The sequence below is a fragment of the Clinocottus analis genome, unplaced genomic scaffold, assembly GCF_023055335.1.
Source record: "Clinocottus analis isolate CAN_PGR_092001 unplaced genomic scaffold, fCliAna1.0.p SCAF_29, whole genome shotgun sequence".
NCBI lineage: Eukaryota > Metazoa > Chordata > Actinopteri > Perciformes > Cottidae > Clinocottus > Clinocottus analis.
The window spans coordinates 1,833,257-1,852,500 of record NW_027176031.1 but is presented as its reverse complement, the minus strand read 5'-3'; the positions used below and the strand labels follow the sequence as shown (position 1 = coordinate 1,852,500).

At 40.8% G+C, this 19,244-nt stretch overlaps 1 protein-coding gene across 8 annotated transcripts in view; it reads right to left on the bottom strand.

The window, feature by feature from the left end:
* The window catches only part of ect2 (epithelial cell transforming 2), a 52,331-nt gene that overhangs the window by 23,421 nt on the left and 9,666 nt on the right, over window positions 1–19,244 (bottom strand). For 7 of the 8 annotated variants that reach the window (XM_068593260.1, XM_068593263.1, XM_068593255.1 and 4 more), the window contains 15 exons: window positions 18,829–18,918; window positions 16,639–16,746; window positions 15,886–15,959; window positions 13,621–13,751; window positions 12,292–12,404; window positions 11,689–11,751; window positions 10,551–10,776; window positions 10,175–10,357; window positions 8,501–8,625; window positions 7,215–7,334; window positions 7,047–7,115; window positions 5,302–5,412; window positions 3,307–3,403; window positions 2,967–3,048; window positions 1,305–1,383 (listed from right to left, as the gene is read on the bottom strand). In XM_068593260.1, coding sequence (XP_068449361.1) covers window positions 1,305–1,383; window positions 2,967–3,048; window positions 3,307–3,403; window positions 5,302–5,412; window positions 7,047–7,115; window positions 7,215–7,334; window positions 8,501–8,625; window positions 10,175–10,357; window positions 10,551–10,776; window positions 11,689–11,751; window positions 12,292–12,404; window positions 13,621–13,751; window positions 15,886–15,959; window positions 16,639–16,746; window positions 18,829–18,918 — 1,671 coding nt within the window. The remainder of the gene's footprint in view (window positions 1–1,304; window positions 1,384–2,966; window positions 3,049–3,306; window positions 3,404–5,301; window positions 5,413–7,046; window positions 7,116–7,214; window positions 7,335–8,500; window positions 8,626–10,174; window positions 10,358–10,550; window positions 10,777–11,688; window positions 11,752–12,291; window positions 12,405–13,620; window positions 13,752–15,885; window positions 15,960–16,638; window positions 16,747–18,828; window positions 18,919–19,244) is intronic. The other variant, XM_068593257.1, reaches the window with a different exon arrangement.

Sequence of the window (19,244 nt, the reverse complement as noted above, 5' to 3'; positions counted from 1 at the left end):
AGGAGAACCATAACAATCTCTAGGAATGTACACCAGTGTTATCATACAGCATCAGATGTGGTGAACACAAACAACAACATCATCACCATCATCATCATCATCCCCCAACCGGTAAGCCTGGGTGGAGAGACAGGTGAGGGTCATAAAAGCTGCCTTTCAGCAGTCAGCTGTGAAGCCTGCCCCGCTTCCAGAGGCCCGGCTACTGTTGGTACCCACAGCAGTGAGAAGAATGCTGATGAGGGTGGGTATCAGTAAAGCTGCCGGGCCTAATGACATCCCTGTGTACTATGTGCCAACCAGCTAACCAATGTCACCTCTGACATTTTTACTGTCATAGGAGAGGGTTCCCACCTGCTCTCAAAAACTAAACAAGTGCCGCCCTGTGGCACTTATTCACCCCAAAGTTGGAAACTTTCCATGGGAATTAATGGGAATAAACTTGAAATTTTGGGGTAATTTAACTGTATTTACCTTGTCATAAACAGACATGCATGCAAATCCAACTTTTAAAAATTACATTTTTGACCTTTTTGACATTTTATTAGTAGAACTTTATTCTTTCATCGAACAACGAAAACATGAACGTTGAATAAAAAAAGGTGTATTTCATATTATCACCACCCCCCAACACAAATTTCTTTCTTTAGTGTTTTTCCCTGAATCCATTCAGGTCTAAATGCTTTCTTCCTGGACCTACATGAACTAGTTCAGTTCATAGTTCATAATTTAAAAAATTGAACTAAGTTCACAGCTCCAAAAAAAACTTCAGTTATTTTTTTCAATATGTTGCAAGCTATAATTGAAATCTCTATTTGTCCGCAATACCGCTCTTGGCCTCTACGCAACTCTGTGCTCTCACACTTGTCAGGCATCAGGCTGAAACGTTCAGACACAACACTGATGACAAAAACGTTCAAAAACAACAGAACGTTTTAGGTTTATGTTTCTGGCAAACAATGTTCCCAACCAGTTGCATTCAGGGTCCAGCTGAGCTCGGCGTACATAGTCTTGTTCTCACCTACATTTAAGTTCCGTTATATGCTTTTGCAAAAAAACGTAGGCACATTTTTTTTTTTTTAATTCCCGTGGAAAGTTTCCGGAAATTTACCGGAAAACTTTCCGCCCCTTTGCGACCCTATCAACAATGACATAGCGTTGCTGTCTGAGCTTGTCAAATACACATGCACATTGTGCAATGGCTCGACTGATCTTAACCTTAACATATTAGGAATATATTGGATTTATTTAATGCAGTTGGTCAACACACCCACAGACATTCAAACAGCAGCAACACCCAAACCTACTGGACAGCCATCTACTTCATAGACAACATCAAAGATCTGCTTCTGGCCTTCAGTCTTCCTCTTGTCCTCATTGATGTGACTAGGGGGAGGAAGAGGAGAGAGGTAGATGATGTTATTTTATGTTTCAGAGGTACTGAAACTATTAACCAAGAAGACCGAAACAACAATGTTCACGATGACAGATAACAGAACATCTTTGGGTTATGGACTGTTGGATGGAAATAAATACACCTCATTAAATGCAGCTCTGCTTCTGGTTATTAGTAGTACTTCCTAGTCCCCATAATGAGAGAGAGGAAAAAAAATGATTTGCATTTTTCTAATAGCGTTATTTAGCAATGTACAACCCATCACACTATGTTTTAAGTTTGAATAAATCCAACTATTTCACAGCCTGGCAGTCTCTGGATTGTTTGGTTGGAACAAAATGTTGAACCAGATGGAAAATGAACATAAAGACATAACATTTTTCTACTCTCAGAGAAAAACAGGGGAGAAAGGGGACGAGTTTGGATAAGCGTTTTGCGGTTTTATAGGGGACAGCTTCATAATGGAATTTATATGTCTATATATATAAATATGGTTTAGCGGAAAAAAGAGGCACAGATTCAAGCAGCAAAGACAAGAGGTCTTTGCAGCAATGTTTAGGGTTAGCTGGACACCGGCGAGGTGCACCAATTGTTTGAACCATCTTCTCTGGACAAAGCGCATCACGAGATGATTTAGCTCAGCAGGTGACACTAAATGATGGATTCCATCTTACGTGGGAATGTGAAAGTTTGTTTATTATTCGCCAGTTTGACACCTGTTAGGGAGCTAAATTGACTGCAAGGCTCGTCTCGTATCAGCAGCTCTGTGTTGTTGACGACGGTCATACATGCACTGGTTTTCCTGCCTCTGAATTAGGTGAGAGTGGTACCGCATGTGTACCATGCCTTCAGCTTGTAAAACAATAGGATGCCCCTGAAAGAATATAATATGGACAAATATTTAAAAAAAAAATAGATAAACTGCTTTGCTTCATTACATTTCACTTGAGTAAACAGACGCACAGAGGCGTAGTAAGGCCAGCATGATGATAATTGCCAGCTGGCCATATAAACTAGATAACACATGGAACGGCAGGTTCGCTTTCCATGTTCATGACTGCTATTGGAAGCACCACTACGCCGTCCTCTGACGTTGGTAATTAGAGAAATCCACCAACTGAAGGGCGTGTAAGATAATAGTGTCTTCCATGGAAACAGTATTGATGGAAGCTGACGGCGGGAAGAAATCTGGCAGAGGCATCCGATTTGTCTATGTACAAGGAAAAACCTTGTACAGAGAGTCAATGTATAGTAGAGCAGCAGGTATCACCTCCCAAAATCTCATACAGGGAACCATGCATTCAAAGTGGGAGAATCACTAACTGAGTAAGTATTTCATTAGAGTTTATAATTGTACATTGTGCACTGAAATATCAAGCAGTCGGGTATGTCCAAATAAAATCTTCAACAACAAACTGTTAAGTCAAATTCCCATGTTTTACACCTTGGCTTAACAACGGTCAGGTGTTACACATTGAACCCACATTCGGCTCAAGACTGACAGGACAGATGATCCAACATTGCTGGCTGAGCAATTGTCACAAAGGAGAAGGGTGAGGTCGCTCCAACTCACGTCATGACTTCTTTCAGAGACTCAATTGCTTTCTCCAGCGTTATCTTGTCTGGGTTGTCATCTGACGTATGCTTCTTTATGTCTGATGAAATGGTGGAAGAAAAGGAAAGTTTGGTCAAAATAAAAGTAGACTGGCAGGATGAGATGAAAATCATGTGGAGAAAGAAGAGTAGAAAGCAGCAATGGGAAAGAGAAATTACAGACCGGTATCAACAGGAGATAATAGAGGAAGGAGACGGATAAGAAAGAGGAACGATAAGGAGAAGAAGACAATCAACTATGTAATTAGCATACTTTTTTCTCTCAAGTCTTTTAACAGGTGTGCGTGTGAGAGAGATACCGTTAAGAAGAAGGGCCACACTGGGCAGTCTCTGTACGGGTCTGATGAGCAGCTCGACCAGCGTCTGCCTGCCACACTCTGGCTTGGCCTGGTTGATCTGTAGAGTGAAAGCAAAAGAGAGTGTGTGCGTGTTGATAATTTGGTTAAACGTTTGCGCAGCATGTCAACCAACAACAACATGAAGGTCAAGTTGCTCAAGTCCATCGGTTCAGTATTTTCGAGAAAAAAAACTAAAAAAGTGTCACTACTTTGAGCACTTTGAAATCCGTGACGACACACAGAAAATAAAAAAACTAATCTGTGTATGACTCAGCATACGTTTTTAAGTGTAAATCTGCACTAGGTCAATAACCATCATTTTATACATGACAAAACATACTGCTTCAGTTTCTCCAGCACTAAAGTGTGGTTGAAATCAAGCTCTTTCATGTGGATTTACAGATAACGTTCTGAATCGGAGGATTTATTGTCATGTGTAATGATCTCTCCTCCCATCCCACCACTCTGCTGTCAGTGCCAAGGCCCAAGAACCTTTCCCCAGAGGACAATAGTTTCATAAAGAAAGGAATGATGAATTCATAATAGCGCTACTACTGTCGCTTTCCCTGATTGAAATGTCAAACGTTGCTGCTGGCATTAGGTCATCAGTTGTCTTTACGTAAGGGAGTTCTACTTGGAACTTGACGGCAGGTTGGTGTGCTTTCTGCTGGATGGCATCTGTAGCCAAACATATGGATAGATCATATGCTAGGAAACTTCCTTTCTATGTTGACGTGGAAACTTTTGACCTCTGCATTCACGCTACCCTCAGTGTTAGAGATGCTGTCATTCACTTAGATTCCAGACATCCCAGCAGAGCGCCACTGATTGTTACTCTGTCACAATCCAACAGCAGCACATCAAGGGGAACCAACAGAATGATCATAGAGAGCAGGGCAATTCAGTTGAATCCAGAGCAGAACTAAATTAGATTTCTCGAATATGTATCGGCAGTTTTCACACTGAACTGGAGGGATTATAAAAAAGTACAATAAGAACTTTGTTCAAAAATTAAATACATAACTAAAACGTTGAAAAAATGTGAAGTGCTTCATTTTAGAAAACTAAAATATAAAGAGTTTCCCTTTTAACAATAGAAGAGCGTTAACAGTTTCATCTCTCTTCTATCACACTCCACCGGTGAGCGCGAGCTTGTCTTGCCAGTGTTTGATCCACAGATTTCACTTAGAACTGGAGGGATTATACATAATATATACAATTGAGAGGTAAAATATTAAAAAAGGAAATGCAAGAATAACTTGTATAATTTTTTCTGTATTAAACTTTAAATGAGAAGAATATGTATTTATTATTATGGTATTTTGTTAATGTCCAATCCCTCTGACATTAAATGCTGTAATTTGCATAATTGTTTTTTTTTTAAGCGTACAGTATGAACGTGCATTGTGTTCTGCGATCTCATTAAGCTAAGGGACTGTACTGTACACCTTGTCAATCAGTCTCCTCCGTGCAGTGTCTCCTGTACAGTACAGAATACGTCCGGATAAAACGTCTGCGGAGCGGAGCCCGGACAAAGAGGGACGGCCAGAGGACCTTCAAGATTGATCATTAAAATGAAATTTGTTAAACATGTTAGGGCTTTTTTTTTTTTTTTAAATCAGCAAAACTTTGAGTGTGTTTAAATAAGAGAGAAATGTGAGAAAATGTTAACGCTTGTCTGAGAAAAGTGTATAAAAATGTGTGTTTAGGGGTTTTACGGTCTTAAAACATGTATAATAATGGTAAAAAATAAAGCTCACTACTTCGCGGATTTCGTCTATCGCGGGTTGTTTTTGGAACGTATCCCCCGCGATAAACGAGGGACCACTGTAAAGGAAAATGTGTTGAAACATTTGTTTTTTCTTCGCCGCCTCTTGCAACTTCTTTGCTAAATCTACCTTTACGTGCCATCCACCGGTCATGTAAACAAACACGGTACAAATGCAAAGATCATACCTTGAGAAAAGCATGGAAGCGTGGCTTTTGTTTCTCACAACGGACAATGGCCTCCTTGCTCATTTCAAAGAAGTTGACGTAGGGGGGGTAGGCCTTCACCAGCTCCTTCGACTGGAGAGAGAAGAGGACGACGGTTTAGAAGCATCACAGATCCATCCACACACACAAGAATGAGGCTCCACAGAGACGAGACAAACTAATGATCACAAGTAGGATTGTTTGTGGAGGTTGTTTTTAATCTAGTCCCATAAAATCATGTCCAATGCCACAACTAAAGAAATGGGAACTGAACTAAACCTCTTCTACCTGAAGCACTTTATTTTATTTATAATCATCATTCACACACACACCTTGCGATTAAAGGATGGTCTGCTCTGACTCTTGAGCCTGAAGCCTTGTATCCCTCTGTGTAACTAGAGGACCTTGAGTATGAGTTAGCACATACTAATGTTGCACGGTATACGTATACTAAAAAAGTATTGCGGTGCCCGTACGTTAAAAACGATACGATTTTGCATATGCTCTCTCTCGCATGCTGCCTGCATGCAGAGAGTGCAAGGAGACTGAGCTCAAGGGGGCGGGGCTTAAAAAGCAGGGTTCCAGCTCACACTCCAGCAGAGCACGCTCAAAGCGAGTAAAGGGGGGAGACATTGGCTCGAGTTAAGGGGCTCTTGCCGACCGTGTCTACTTGTAAGAAAAAAAAAGACGAGGAGTGTAATCTGGATATATTTTGGATATAGTGCAGACTGTGAGGGAAAGCCCACTGACACCAATAGACCTGTCTGTAAAACATGCTTTAAAGCAACACAGACAAAGGGAGGTAACACGTCAAACACGGCCAAGCACCTTTTAAGCGGACACTCCAAACTTTTGAAAGACTTCAGCGAATGACAGGTAAGCAAATGTAATTTGAAATATGAAAAACCCCAAGCTCACCCATATACAGCCATGAGTAGCATTAGCCTATTTTGACCACAAACATATATGATCATGAGGTCAAATTGCGTGCAAAAATATACCAAATGAAACACAATTGATGCAAAATGATGACATGCTGGTGGAGCCTGAGGGTGGATCTTGAGCTAAGGAAAAATAATTATCTGTAAAATTATGTAACTCTTCAATTGCTCATACTTATGAAAATAACTATGTAGTCATCTGGCATAATCAATGCTATGATGGCACCATGTAGTTTTCATTAATATGTATTTTAATTCTGTATGCTAATACTATAATTAATTCATGTAATTTGTTGAGTGTTCAAAAAGCTGGGCAGGAAAAAGCTGGTAAAAAAGGAAACCATACAGATGTTTTATTTACTTATTACTATTATAGATAAATATACCAGCATCGTATGGTATGGTATGGTATTGAATTCTGGTATCGTAAGTACTGGTATCGTGATATTTATGACAGGTATCGTATCAAAGTCATAATTTTGGTATCTTGACAACCGTTGCCCAAACTCACCTGTCACTCACAACTGCTGCCTCTTTAGTAACTCAAAATAGTCCATTAACTTCAACAAAGCTGCATAACGTCTGTAATCACATACTCAACTGTAGTACAAGTAACAATAATGTTTGTGTATGCTGTGACTTATAGTTATGTGAAAGAATCAAAAGCAGGATATGCAGATCAGTCAAGCAAATTCAGGTCATCTTTAGTGCTTTGTTGTATAATCATGAAAATAGGTAAGGGGACAAATCTGTGTGTCATACCAGGAGAGATTGGTTTGTACTCACATATTTGAGGATGATATCTCCTACACTCACATCCTCTGACCAGTCTGTCAGCAAATCCTCAAGGTTACTCTGAAGGGTAAACCACCAATCACAGGAAGAACAGGTCAACAATGCCTCCTCAAAGAAGACACCATCACGGTCCTTTAGTGAAACAGCTGAGGACTGTACCTTTATTCTAGTGTGAACCTCGTAGATTTCTGGAATGCTGCCAAATATCGTCTTCATTTCTTCTTGGGCCAGAATGGGTCCACCCACCTGCTCTTCTTTCTCCAATGGAAGCTTGAAAAGCTTTTTAAAAATAAAATATAAAATGCATAAAAGACATTACATTAATCAGCAACACTCAGAGTGTGTGGGTTTGTGTGTATATATATATATATATATATATATACACACACATACACATTAGGGCTGGGCAAGTTAACGCGTTAATATCGCGTTAACTTTTCAATCATTAGCGGCGTTAATTATTTGATCATGCATTAACTGCATGGGTTTTTTTTGCATGGTAGGGGCTTATTGCTTTAATCCTCTCCCAGACGGCGTTGTTCAAACCTGGCGTTTCACGGCTCTCCCAGTCCTGCCCGCATGAGGTCAATCAAACATGAAAAATGAATAAATAAGATAAACGCCATGAACGCATTACAGCGACACTGCGTTCACTTTAAAGGTGATTCATGTTGATGCGCGCACTGCTGCAGCCTGACTTCGTTACGCAGCAGACGGGCAGCGTGACAAAGTCAGTCTGACGTAAAGCAGATATTGTTTTGTAGCTACTGTTCTCAACAAGCAGCGGTGCTGCCGCAAGCCGCTTCAAATGCGCTCACAGGTGGGTAAATACACTAAATGAATATGTACAGGCAGGTTCCGCAATTGATAGTTAATCAAGCATGCGCAAAGCTCCTAACCCCGCGGTCTGATCCATGCAGAGCACTTTAAAGCAGCATCACTTCTGGATCTTTACTCTTCTCTCCAAGAGGAGAACTTTCCTCACATCACAAGTTGTTCAGTGCTCTTGTTGAAGCCAACACATTGTCCCTCACAGGGACCCTTACTACTTAACAGTACCTGTTAAAAAAAAAAAAAACAGGCAGCTTTTTGTGAGGACGAAGAATAATTAAAGTCAGGAGTATACAATAGAGAAGACAGGAGAGGGAGAGTGCAAAACTCAAGGAGAGATGTTTGAAGAATGGATAGAAAGAGTGAATGAAAAAGACGTCAAAATGCAGGAAGTCTAAGGAAGAAGAGGAAAGAGCAGAAAAAGATATGGAACAGGAGGGAGACAGAAAGAGAAAAGGTGAGGGAGAGGTTCTCTCTCCCCGGGCAGCTCTCTGCTGGGACCCACTGATAAGACCTTTAATGACTGTAGCTTAGCATCAAACTTTTGTCATGGGCAATCGGCTGGACACCCTGTGAGGGAGTGTTGGAACGGTGCACATGCATTCGGACACTACCTGTAGGATGGTGCTTAAAATGTCCACATAGTTGCTCTCTGTCTGGTAGAGCTCCTTGGAGACCTGCCACCTGGCTGACTGCTTGGACAGAGCCGGAGTGGAGCTCTTGGACGGCTTTGAACTCTCTGGAGGAGCAATAAGGGCGGGAGGAGTGCAAGGTGTTAATACAGCACTGAGGAAAGTACAGAGGCTGCGGAGCAACAGCATTCTTATCAAATTATAAATAACTTGCATCACTCATGGAATTGAATGAGAAACTCTGCTCATGTTAAATAACTACATTGATGTGTAAATAAGAAATTGATGACTTTAAATATTGATGGTCTGGTCTTCTTTTTTTACTACAGGACTTGTATTTGATGTGATCGGCTACATCATCGGGTCACTAACAAACCACGTATAGTTACCAGATTAACGAAACAGCCAAAGCTCTAAAACAAGCATTACTATATAAACTAAATAAGCTATGTCTGTTACAGTCTGAAGGCAATTAAGGTGTGTCATCTCAACTAGCAAGTAAGCAATTTTAACAATATAATGAATTTGCCAACGTGGAACTGAACACTTTTGTCATCCAAAGGGCCTTGTCCAGTCTGTTATGCTTCTTTTATACCTGTAAAAAGGTGCTACGCCACCTGTTGGATGAAGGGGAAAAGTGTTCCTCCTCAGAAGGTGCTATATTCTCAGCGCAATCTGAATACAACAAATGTTTGTGTTTGTACTCCTCGACAGTCAGCTGGAAACTGAAAAGCGATTCATTCCTTGTTCAAACTGATGAGCTTATTTATTGTTCCCTCAGAGTCCTCTCATTTTTACAACTACTGGATATTAGCCTCGATTAGGGCTGCAACAACGAATCGATGATTAAAAAAGTTGGCAACGGATTTCATTATCAATTCAATGTGTCGCGCGATTATTACGCCACTCAATAAGTCGCGGAACAACAAAACAGTTGAGCGGAGCGCACAGGTTCTGGAGCTTCTGGTGCAGCCCGTTGTATCCTCTCCTATGTCACTGCATAGTCGCGTTGCGTGTACAATAACTTAACAGCTCGGCTAACCCTTGTCGTTAGCTCGCTAGCTAGTCGTTCATTCTCCGTGTTTGAGCTGCGCTGTTGGGTTAGATAATGTCTTCGTTTTAAAATACTGCGGGGGCGTCAAGAAAAGTGATGCGTAAATATCTCCTCTGAGGTGCAAAAGGCAGACCTGCGTTCAACAGTCTGATATAAAGCGGCTTCATGCAGAGGAAGTGTTGCTGGGATTTGTAGTTCAATATCTAATTAACAACCTTTGTTTAGGTAAAGTGCAGTCCATAAGTTATCCGTGTAGTTATTTCTGAAATTCTCATCTCTTGTTCTGAGTGTGTGTGAGCATGGCTGTGAGTGTGTGCGCATCTGAGTGTGCATGTGTGTGAGTGTAGAGAACAAGTTTTGAAGTTCAAACAAATCCTGTTAAGTTTTCTGATTTGTAGTTCTTTATTTTTTTATAAATTCTTTAAAAAATTTTGCACTGTGAATTTGCACTGTCAGTTCTGTTTTTGTAATAAAAGGTTGCAAATTAATGCTTTAAAATCATAATTTTTTTGTCAGATTAATCGATTATTAAAATGATCGTTAGTTGCAGCCCAAGCCTCAATTCAGCCTGTTACCGTGGCACTCCTGAAGCCAAACCTGACCTGGAGAAGTTCCTGGTCGCTCCACTTCTGGTTGGAGAGTACTTGTCCCCAGGGAGGACCCTCTCCTCCTCATCTCTCCCCTGTCTGTCCTTATCCTCCTTTCCCTGGATTTCCTTCTTCTCATCCTATCCCTGGCCACAGTACTGTCTGCTTTGCTCTCTGAGCTCTTCCCTACTCTGTCTTCTGAAATGAAGAGGGAATCATCTGATTATTGTAAAGGATAATCAACCATAGGAACAGAAGAGAATATAGTCTAAATTAATGAATCTTCCATATATACATACCAGATATAGTATGACTTTGAACCAGAAAAAAAATACAAGCTGTATGGTTGAATCAAGCGGGTGTATTCCTGTCCTCCATCATTCTTTCTTACCTGCCAAGGCCTTGCATGTCTCAGGGGTATTAGAGATGTCCAGCAGAGAACTATTGGACAGGCAGTGCTCTGCTGACGGCCTTTTGCGTGGCGGAGGGAAGGGGGAGATCTCCGTCTCCCTGGTGAACTGAGCCAGAGTGTCCTTGAGACGCCGACGCTTACGATTACTGTTGGGTGTGGTGAGGGAGAGGAGGGACACGGCCTTCTTCATGGCTGGGCTGTCGTTCTGAAGTACAGTGGGACAAAAACATTAAATAAACAAGAACTAGACAAATACAGGATAAGTTATTAAAAAAAAGATAGTTAAATGCAAACCAGCCTGTTTGCATTTTGCTATCTTTTGCGTCTCATATATGACGATGAAAGAACATGTGAGCAGGGAAAAATAAACACCTTGAGGCTAAAACCTTTTGCAACTAATACAATTATCTGTGGAACAGTGTGACAGTGTAAAAATGGATCTTGACTCTTGCTTTTAGGCTGGGGTAACTAGATAAGGAAACTTCCGACTGTGGAAAGAGCTATAAACCGCTGAAGACATTCAGCTGTGTGTCTCTCTGAGGCCTGTTGAGACTGCCATGAAGGACTGGATGGCTTACAGCTCTAAACGCTGATGAGACTGAAATCATTGTTAATGCTTCAGACATGGCTTGCTCCCAAAGTCACTCCTTTCTCCAGCTCTACAGTGTAATCTTAGAAACCTTGGTGCTATGTTGGACAAGTCTATGGACTTTGATTTAATCATCCATTGTTGTCTCATATATAACCCTGTGTAGCTCGGCATCCATAGATCACCAGGAGGTCACTGCGGTTTTCCTGGTTGTCCCTCGGGCCATTGAGGTGGCAGCTCAACACTGACCAATACAGACCTCATCCTGTAAGTCTGTATTGACACCTTTACAAATGAGCTGAAGATTCTTATCTAAACTAGCCTGTGTGTCACCTTGTTTTGTCACTTTATAATGTGTTTTTTAAGTCCATTGTTCATTATGTTTTAATGTTATGGTCCAAACATCAATAATTTATATTAAAGCACGTTGTGACCTAGTTCTATGGAGTATCCTCCCGAGTGTATATGAACTTGGCTTGAATTACTACACACACGCAAGAACATTAACATGACCCATAATGCACTCACCTTCTCGTAGGAGTACATGGACTCTCCGGCCCGAGCGTCCATCTGAATGCTGCCCCAGAACCACTACCACACAAGAGCGAAAACACATTTTATTGTCCCCGGGGTTATTTATGATAGGAGGTACAAAAAAGATTATTTCTCAAACTATAATGACATACTTTCCTTTGAAAACCAATAAAAGTGACAGAGTAAAGAAAAGACCATATTGATTGCAGGGGTATAACTACATCTAAACTACCCTTGCTCAAATTGTTCATCCATGGGAATAAGGAAATCTATTATTGATCCCTCTCTCTCTCTCCCTCTCTCCCACCTTACTTCCCTCCCTCCCTCCCTCCCGAAAGAGAGGGGGGGGAGTAGAGACTGTATCCATTGAGGTTTCATCTAAAAAGGAACCCCTGTGCAATTGATTATTTGGCATTCTGTGTATGAAGACAAAAACTGAGAGGCTTCATTATTTTCCTCTTGTGTCTGTATCTTCCTGGAGCAAAACAGTTATCCTGTTATGACAAGATGGTGCTTGACCAGAATCAGAAGTGTCACACATTCTCATCTCTGGAAGCAGCACTAAAACAAACCAAAAAAAACAAGAACACTATCTACCTCCTGTTTGACCACGTAGAGTTTCTTGGGAGGAAATGGCAGCTCCTTTACTGAGTTTTCCTCCACCACCATGTGTGTACACTTCTCATCTCCAGCCTCAAGATAATGGCCACCTGAGACACAGAAAACCAGGGAGACAATGACGACAAGATATGAATAAACAAGTGTCTTCAAATCAGAAAAAAGCCCCTTTCTCAAACGGTTATCCAAATAGTTTACCAATTATAACTGGGGGTGTCAGAACTGTAACACGTTGGACTTCCCAATAGGGCTGTCAACGAATATTCGAATTTGACATGGTGCTTAGTGTTGCCAGATTGGAAATGGAGAAGGATCGTACCAAAGGCTGAAAATGGTTGTATTTGGAGGATAATTATCGTGCATCTGGCAACCCTCAGATCGGTCGACCAATGACAGTTCTCTCTACAGTCAGAGCTCGCGCAAGAAGATGGAACGTAGGATACCGTTTCAAAACTTGTAAGAGCGTAATATCTAGTTTGTGAAAGACCCAGAGAAACACAAATATCCAACGAGGCAAAATCCCAGACGTTTCTGAAATCCCTGCCGGACGCATTTTTTTAAGTCTCGAAAAGAGGACATGTCTGAGAAAAAGAGGACGGCTGGTCACTGTGTAAGCTGGAGATAGCTTACTGTTCAACGACAAGCAATGTGAGGCGACATCTCCAGAATGCGCTCCAAAGAGAACATGGCATAAAATGTGAAACCTCAGCGGAACAGACACGTCGTATTTTTCGTCGTCCGCCACAAGTTTGTTGTCCGCGTTCACAAAATTATTGTTGTCATTCATTTAAACCGCTATGCGCAGAGAGCACGACGGTGCGGGAGAGCGAGAGAGAGAGATAGAGATAGAGAGAAAGTGTGCGTGTGTGCGAGCGAGAGGCCAATGTCTGTTGTCTTGGCCATTAATTAATTTACTTATGTTTGTGTAGGTAATATGTTGTTAAATGTTTAAACTTAATTAAATGACCTATACAAGTAGTTATGCCTCGTATTAATTTGCCCTGTTATTGACGTGCCTATTGCGCAATGCGCAACCAGAAATTGGAATATATTCGAATATACGTGTTTTTTTAAAACGAATATTCGAATGTCATTTTTGAGCAATTTTGACAGCCCTACTTCCCAACAGGATGAGTCTGCATTGAACTCTGGCAAGAACACAGTCAGTGTCCGAAGAGGTTACAAAAACCCAAAACACAAGCGAACAATAAATGTTTAAGGCACTGTCAAATGTGTGACTGTTTGACAAAACACAAGAAGAAAAGCTGCTGCGTGGACGCCATGAGATCAGTGTGCTGAAGCACTGACCGTGTTTGAGAGTCCTCTCCTGCATGTTGGCCTTCTCTTCATCTGAAAAACCCAAAAAACTGAGGATGCAGTCCTGGAACGGAGGTACTTTGAACTCCGTCCGAAACTCCTCTTCTTCTGCGGAAAAGTACCTTAACACATGGAGACGGGAGAAACAAGGTTACCATCATTACCACCGTGACATCATTCCTAAAACTGGGTTGACTTCTACCTGCAATTGACCTCTAGATTTTGCTCAGCCTTTTGATTTATTTTAAAACATTTACCTGCAGTAGAAAATTGTAGGTTAACGGTTCATTATTAGAATTCCTAGTCGCTGCCACTGTGGCCCCCAGTGCTGGGGTTTACACTGGCTGAATTTGAGTTACTATAGCCGCTAACTGAAAACTTGTTAGAAATCTGCAATAAAAATATAATTTATTCTAAAAAACAGGGTAAATATGCATTATGCCTCTGTATAGCTCAAGCATTTACTGTAAACACCCACACTAGAGTATCTCAGGTTTTTTGTAATGGTTAAGGACTGACTATTATATATATATATATTATTTCCAGTTATCATTAAACAGAAAACCAACTTCATAGAAAGGAGTAAAAAGAGAACTATTTCAAATAAAAGAACAAATGCAGAACTGTAAATACAAATTAATGATAGCCTGTGGTTCAAACAGTCACATGTATTAAATGCAACAATATCATAATGACAGAACTGACTCATGAAAACCACATAAATGAGATGAACTGAATAACAATTCCCAGCCACTCAACAATAGTAAATGGACTGTATGTGTACATCTCTTTTCTAGTCTTCTGACCACTCAAAGATATTATTTATCCATTCAAGCTGAGCCCCCAGTAGACCATAAAACCATTCTGAGCACGTCGAACATTTTGTGAGCACAAGGATCACTTTAAATCATGCACTTGTGCAATATTCACTTTAGTATATGAATATACTATGTATATTGCTACTGTAATCCTGTAATTTCCCCAATGAGGGACTAATAAAGGATTATCTTATTTTATACACTGATGGGAGGGGCTATGGTGCCCCTTGCCCATCAGGAGTAACCAACATTCACACACTAAATGGCACAGCCTGCAGGAGCCATTGGAATTAAATGTCTTGCCAAAGGACCCGCTGGCATTGTCTAGCGGAGCCGGGGATCGAACGGCCGATCCTCTGATTAAAGGACGAGCTGCTCTACGACTGAGCTACAGAATTCCATCAACAATGATCCCTTCCAGGGACAAAAAAAAAAAATAAAGCAAAAAAAAAAAAGTAATAATAAATGTATTGCTTAATAATAATAAATATTAGAGCTAGACACACCACCATAGCCAATTCTAAGTTTTATCAGCAGGAAGTAACACGACGTCACACATGGATATCAAAAAAACAGAAGAGCCATTACATCGTCTGCGAACACCGACAGGTTTCTTCACCAAATAGCTAGATAGTACAGTATCTTGGTCAGAACATAACACTCCATAACCTGGGGCTTCACATAACCTGACCATTGAAGAATCTTCAGTACAAGGTTTGGCTTGTGTTTTCAATATATTTCACAAACAGAAATCAATATCACTTTTTAGGTTTCTCTTAGACCTCGGTAAGCAGCGGTGGGACAGATAACAATGTTTAGAGTGGTGCAGATGTTTCAGATTCTTTTTATTTATTTTCTTGAACATGAGTTGCACGACGGGGGGTGGCTGACAACTACATTTGTTCACCAAGTGTTCTCTATTTTCATTTTCTGTTTAAATCTGTTGTCTTTGCTGGAATAACTAATGCGTGAAATGGTGGTTATTGTACTTGTTCAGCACAGCATGTGCAAAAAACACCTCGTTTAAAATACAGTATGATTACAGAGAGCCCAAATATACTCTGTTGTAAACCGAAAGTACAAAGTTGAGTTTCTTCTCTCACAAATGATCCAACCCTGAGAACAAATACCAGCTGGCAGACAGGACACCAAGCAGACACTAGTCAAGTTTCACTCTGGCCTGCCATACGCCATCAGAGGCAGACATGACCAACCACGACTTGTCATTTCAACCAGGGAAAGATAGTCAGTGGCTAAAAAGGAGACGCTGCTACCTGAACCATGGATTTCATTGTCAACCTTCCTCACAAAAAAAATTCTCACGAAGATTTTTTCACTCGCATATGCAGGGAAACGCTCGCATTGTAGAGGTTGACCGTCATAAAGGGAGCAGCTTTGAATGATACATGAGCTTGCTTCTTTCCTTCCTTCTACTTACACTTCATCTCTTCTCTCCCAAGCCTTATGAATCCATGATGGAGTCAGAATGGGTGTCCCCATGCACACAGCAAGCTGAGAGATGGGACACAATACGACAGCAAAGAGAGGAGGGAAAAAGAAAACACAAATGAGTAAATAAACCTTGAACTAGCAGACCTCCAATGTAATTCCACCGTCAGTGCTCACAGTACAACAATCCCCCCCAGTTTGTTTTTTGATCCTGATCCCCCTGTCACTCAGAATAACAGTACAAATTTGACAGGTACAAACAGTTTTTCCCTTCAGGCCCAATACAAAAACAAGTATGAGAGGCTCCATCGGTTGAAACTGTTCCTCAATCCCCCTTATTTTCTTAGTGATGCACTTTCAACTGTGAAGCAGCCGTGACTGTTTGTCACACAGCCCGGTTGTTCTAACTGCATTATGTCTTGTTGAGTTTAACAATATACACCCTACATAAGAGGAAAGAGTAAAGGTAAGAACTAAGAGAAGAAAGATGAACAGATTATTGCCGTCCACCCATCATTCAATGGAGCAGGCTTTGTATTGTAGTCAGTCGAAAAAGGATTTAACTAACAAATTGAATGTAAAAAATGGCCTGTATTAAAATCTGCTATGTGTGCTGTCAAGTTTGTACATACATATGCATTATATATTAGACAATAATATTACTTTACCCAAATGAACACCAGTGTTAACGTCACATACACAGCCAGTAAAATGTTTAAAAAGTAAGTACCCATGTACAAACCCTGTATTTCTCTCCATGAGTGGAGTAAGCGATGAGATGAGTGACCTTGGTGGAAAAGTCTTTCCGGATGGTTCCACCCATGTGATGAACCAGATTCACCAAGTTTTTCTACATGGAAACAAAACAGCACAAGTTCAGCACAAGGTGGTTCATGTAAAACATTTTGACAACCTTTTCTCTATTGCTCTTCATCTTTCCCCCCACATCATATCAAAAAGTCACTCTGTGTACCTGAAACTTTGATCTGCACTTCATTTCCAACAACCTACTGTCACATAATACAGGATAACCATTTGTGATGCTCCCTCATATGGAAACGTCAAACTAATGTAGTCGTGCAGGATTGTAATGTAATCCTGTTAATTCAACCTTTATGAACTACTGTGTTTAAATCTTTTGATGTAGTGTTCGACTTTATGGACATTTTGATGGCTGTAGTTTGCAGTGCTGTTGAATTGTATTGCATGTAGTGATCGGACAAAAAGCAGAATCTCAACTAAATAGTTTAAAGTGCTTCAACCTCTCACTGAAAGGATTAAGACGTTTCTAAGCAGGACTGTGACATGTGAAGGTGGAGAAGTGAACGTGGAGCCGTTGTCCAATCCTGGTTGGATATTAAGATGTCAGAACACACAGTACAATAATTCACTCTTTTTGTTTTACATCCTCTTCTTCCTCTAATTGACTGTAACAGTATTTTCTGTTTTAAGTTCCACGTTCTACCATTCATTATTCCATCGATTTTCCTGATGTTTCAGGTTTGCTCCGTGGTGTTGACTAGCCCTCCCTTAGCTGTCTCTCACGCGGCTTGACTCTTTCTGGTCGTGCTGGATACGAGACAAATAGCTTTGTTTGTGGAGTTTCGTTTCACTCCTGTTTAGTTCCATAAGCATTACTTAAATAATTAGCATTTCCTGTTGCTTTGGCATCTTATCACTGAATATGCTGATATTTTGGTAGCAGTGCCATTCTTCACTAAAAACCTTACGACACAACAAAATATGTACAATTTTGTTTTGGTTTGGTTTGCTTTGGTCAATTGGAAATGGAAATCGGAGCCAGCCAATTATTTAAAAAATTCCTGCCGGAATCAGTCTGCTCTCGGCCGGCAGCTGATGGGGCTCATCTGTTCCGCGAGCAGGACTTTAACCCATCGGTAACTCTTTAAGTTGGCTGATTCTTGACAAACCGACCACAGATTTGAAACATAAACAACCAACTTCTCGCCTGAAAACATGCTAGAATTACATTTTGTGACTCAACAATAGTAGTATTCAGAGACTGTCAACTTTCAGTTTTGATTTCTCATCCGCCTTTGTTCCCCGTTTGCTGGTGCCAAAATGCATTCTGGGATATTGACAATTGCGGAAGACACGCCACACAAGAGCTGTTCGCCGCCCGTCAACTTGCCTGTCCCAGCATGCAATTTGGCTGCGTAATTTTGCACCATGACTGAACTTAGAACCCTGACAGGTAAGTAGCTTCGCTGCACACTCCGTGTTCAACTGTGAAAAATTAAATTTCATTACTAGCGCAGACCAACAATAGATGTTGTGTCTATGTACTAGTATGACGGTATATGAAAAATTCATACCTTATGAAATACTGACACAGCCCTACCAAAACATACTATGAAACCAGCCTAAAAGCTTCTCAAAGAAAAGAAATGGAATATTATTCAAGTCAGTTACCTGATCTCAACCAAATTGAGCATGCTCTCCATGTCCTTCAGATACAAGTGAATCAGAAAGACCCACAAACAGGCAGGACCTAAGGGAGGCTGCAGTGCAGGCCTGCAAAGCATCTCCATTGAATTTAAGCTGAAAGTCTACACTTCAACCACATATAGATTGCTTTATATATAATCCATTGCAGTCGTGTAAATATGCAAAATAACAAATAGTTTAATTTCTAGTACAAACAGCCAAAGTAAGATGTTGGATGAAGAGCCAGAGACAACAGGCTCTTTCTGTACACACACACACTTCCATCGGGCTGTTCACAGCATGACCGCCACCACGGAAACCCCCATTAGTAAGTGTTCCACTACAAGATGCATACTGAAAGAAAGGTCATGGCTCTGCATCTGCAATGGTGCTCCCCAAAAGACTAGTCCATTTTTATTAAAGATGGCCTCTTTCTACGCAGAATGATCAAGGATGAAGAAAGTACCAAGATTAACATACTCACCACTTCCTCTTTGTTCCTGAAGCCGGTGAAACACAGCGACAGATTCAGCATTGTGGTGCAGTAGAGAGGACGGCACGAAAACTGGAGTGGCTGAAGTACAAAATAACACAGAGATGATTAACAATAGAGTGGACGAGCCCTGCAAAGAAAACAGCACCATATTCAGGTGTACAGAATCAACACTTTGAACAAATGCTGCATTCACACTTTGGTTGAACGCAGGTAAACAGTGGAGAGCAAAAGAGATGGATGTGGGAAGCCACTAGCCATTGTCTAATAATGCTATTTATTAGTTTAAAATTTACTTATAAACTGGCTGCTTGTGAAACTATTTTCTGGTAGAAGTCAGCATGGTTGTATGTATAAATAATAATAATATTATTATTAGTAGTAATACAATGTTCCCGTAAAAAAAA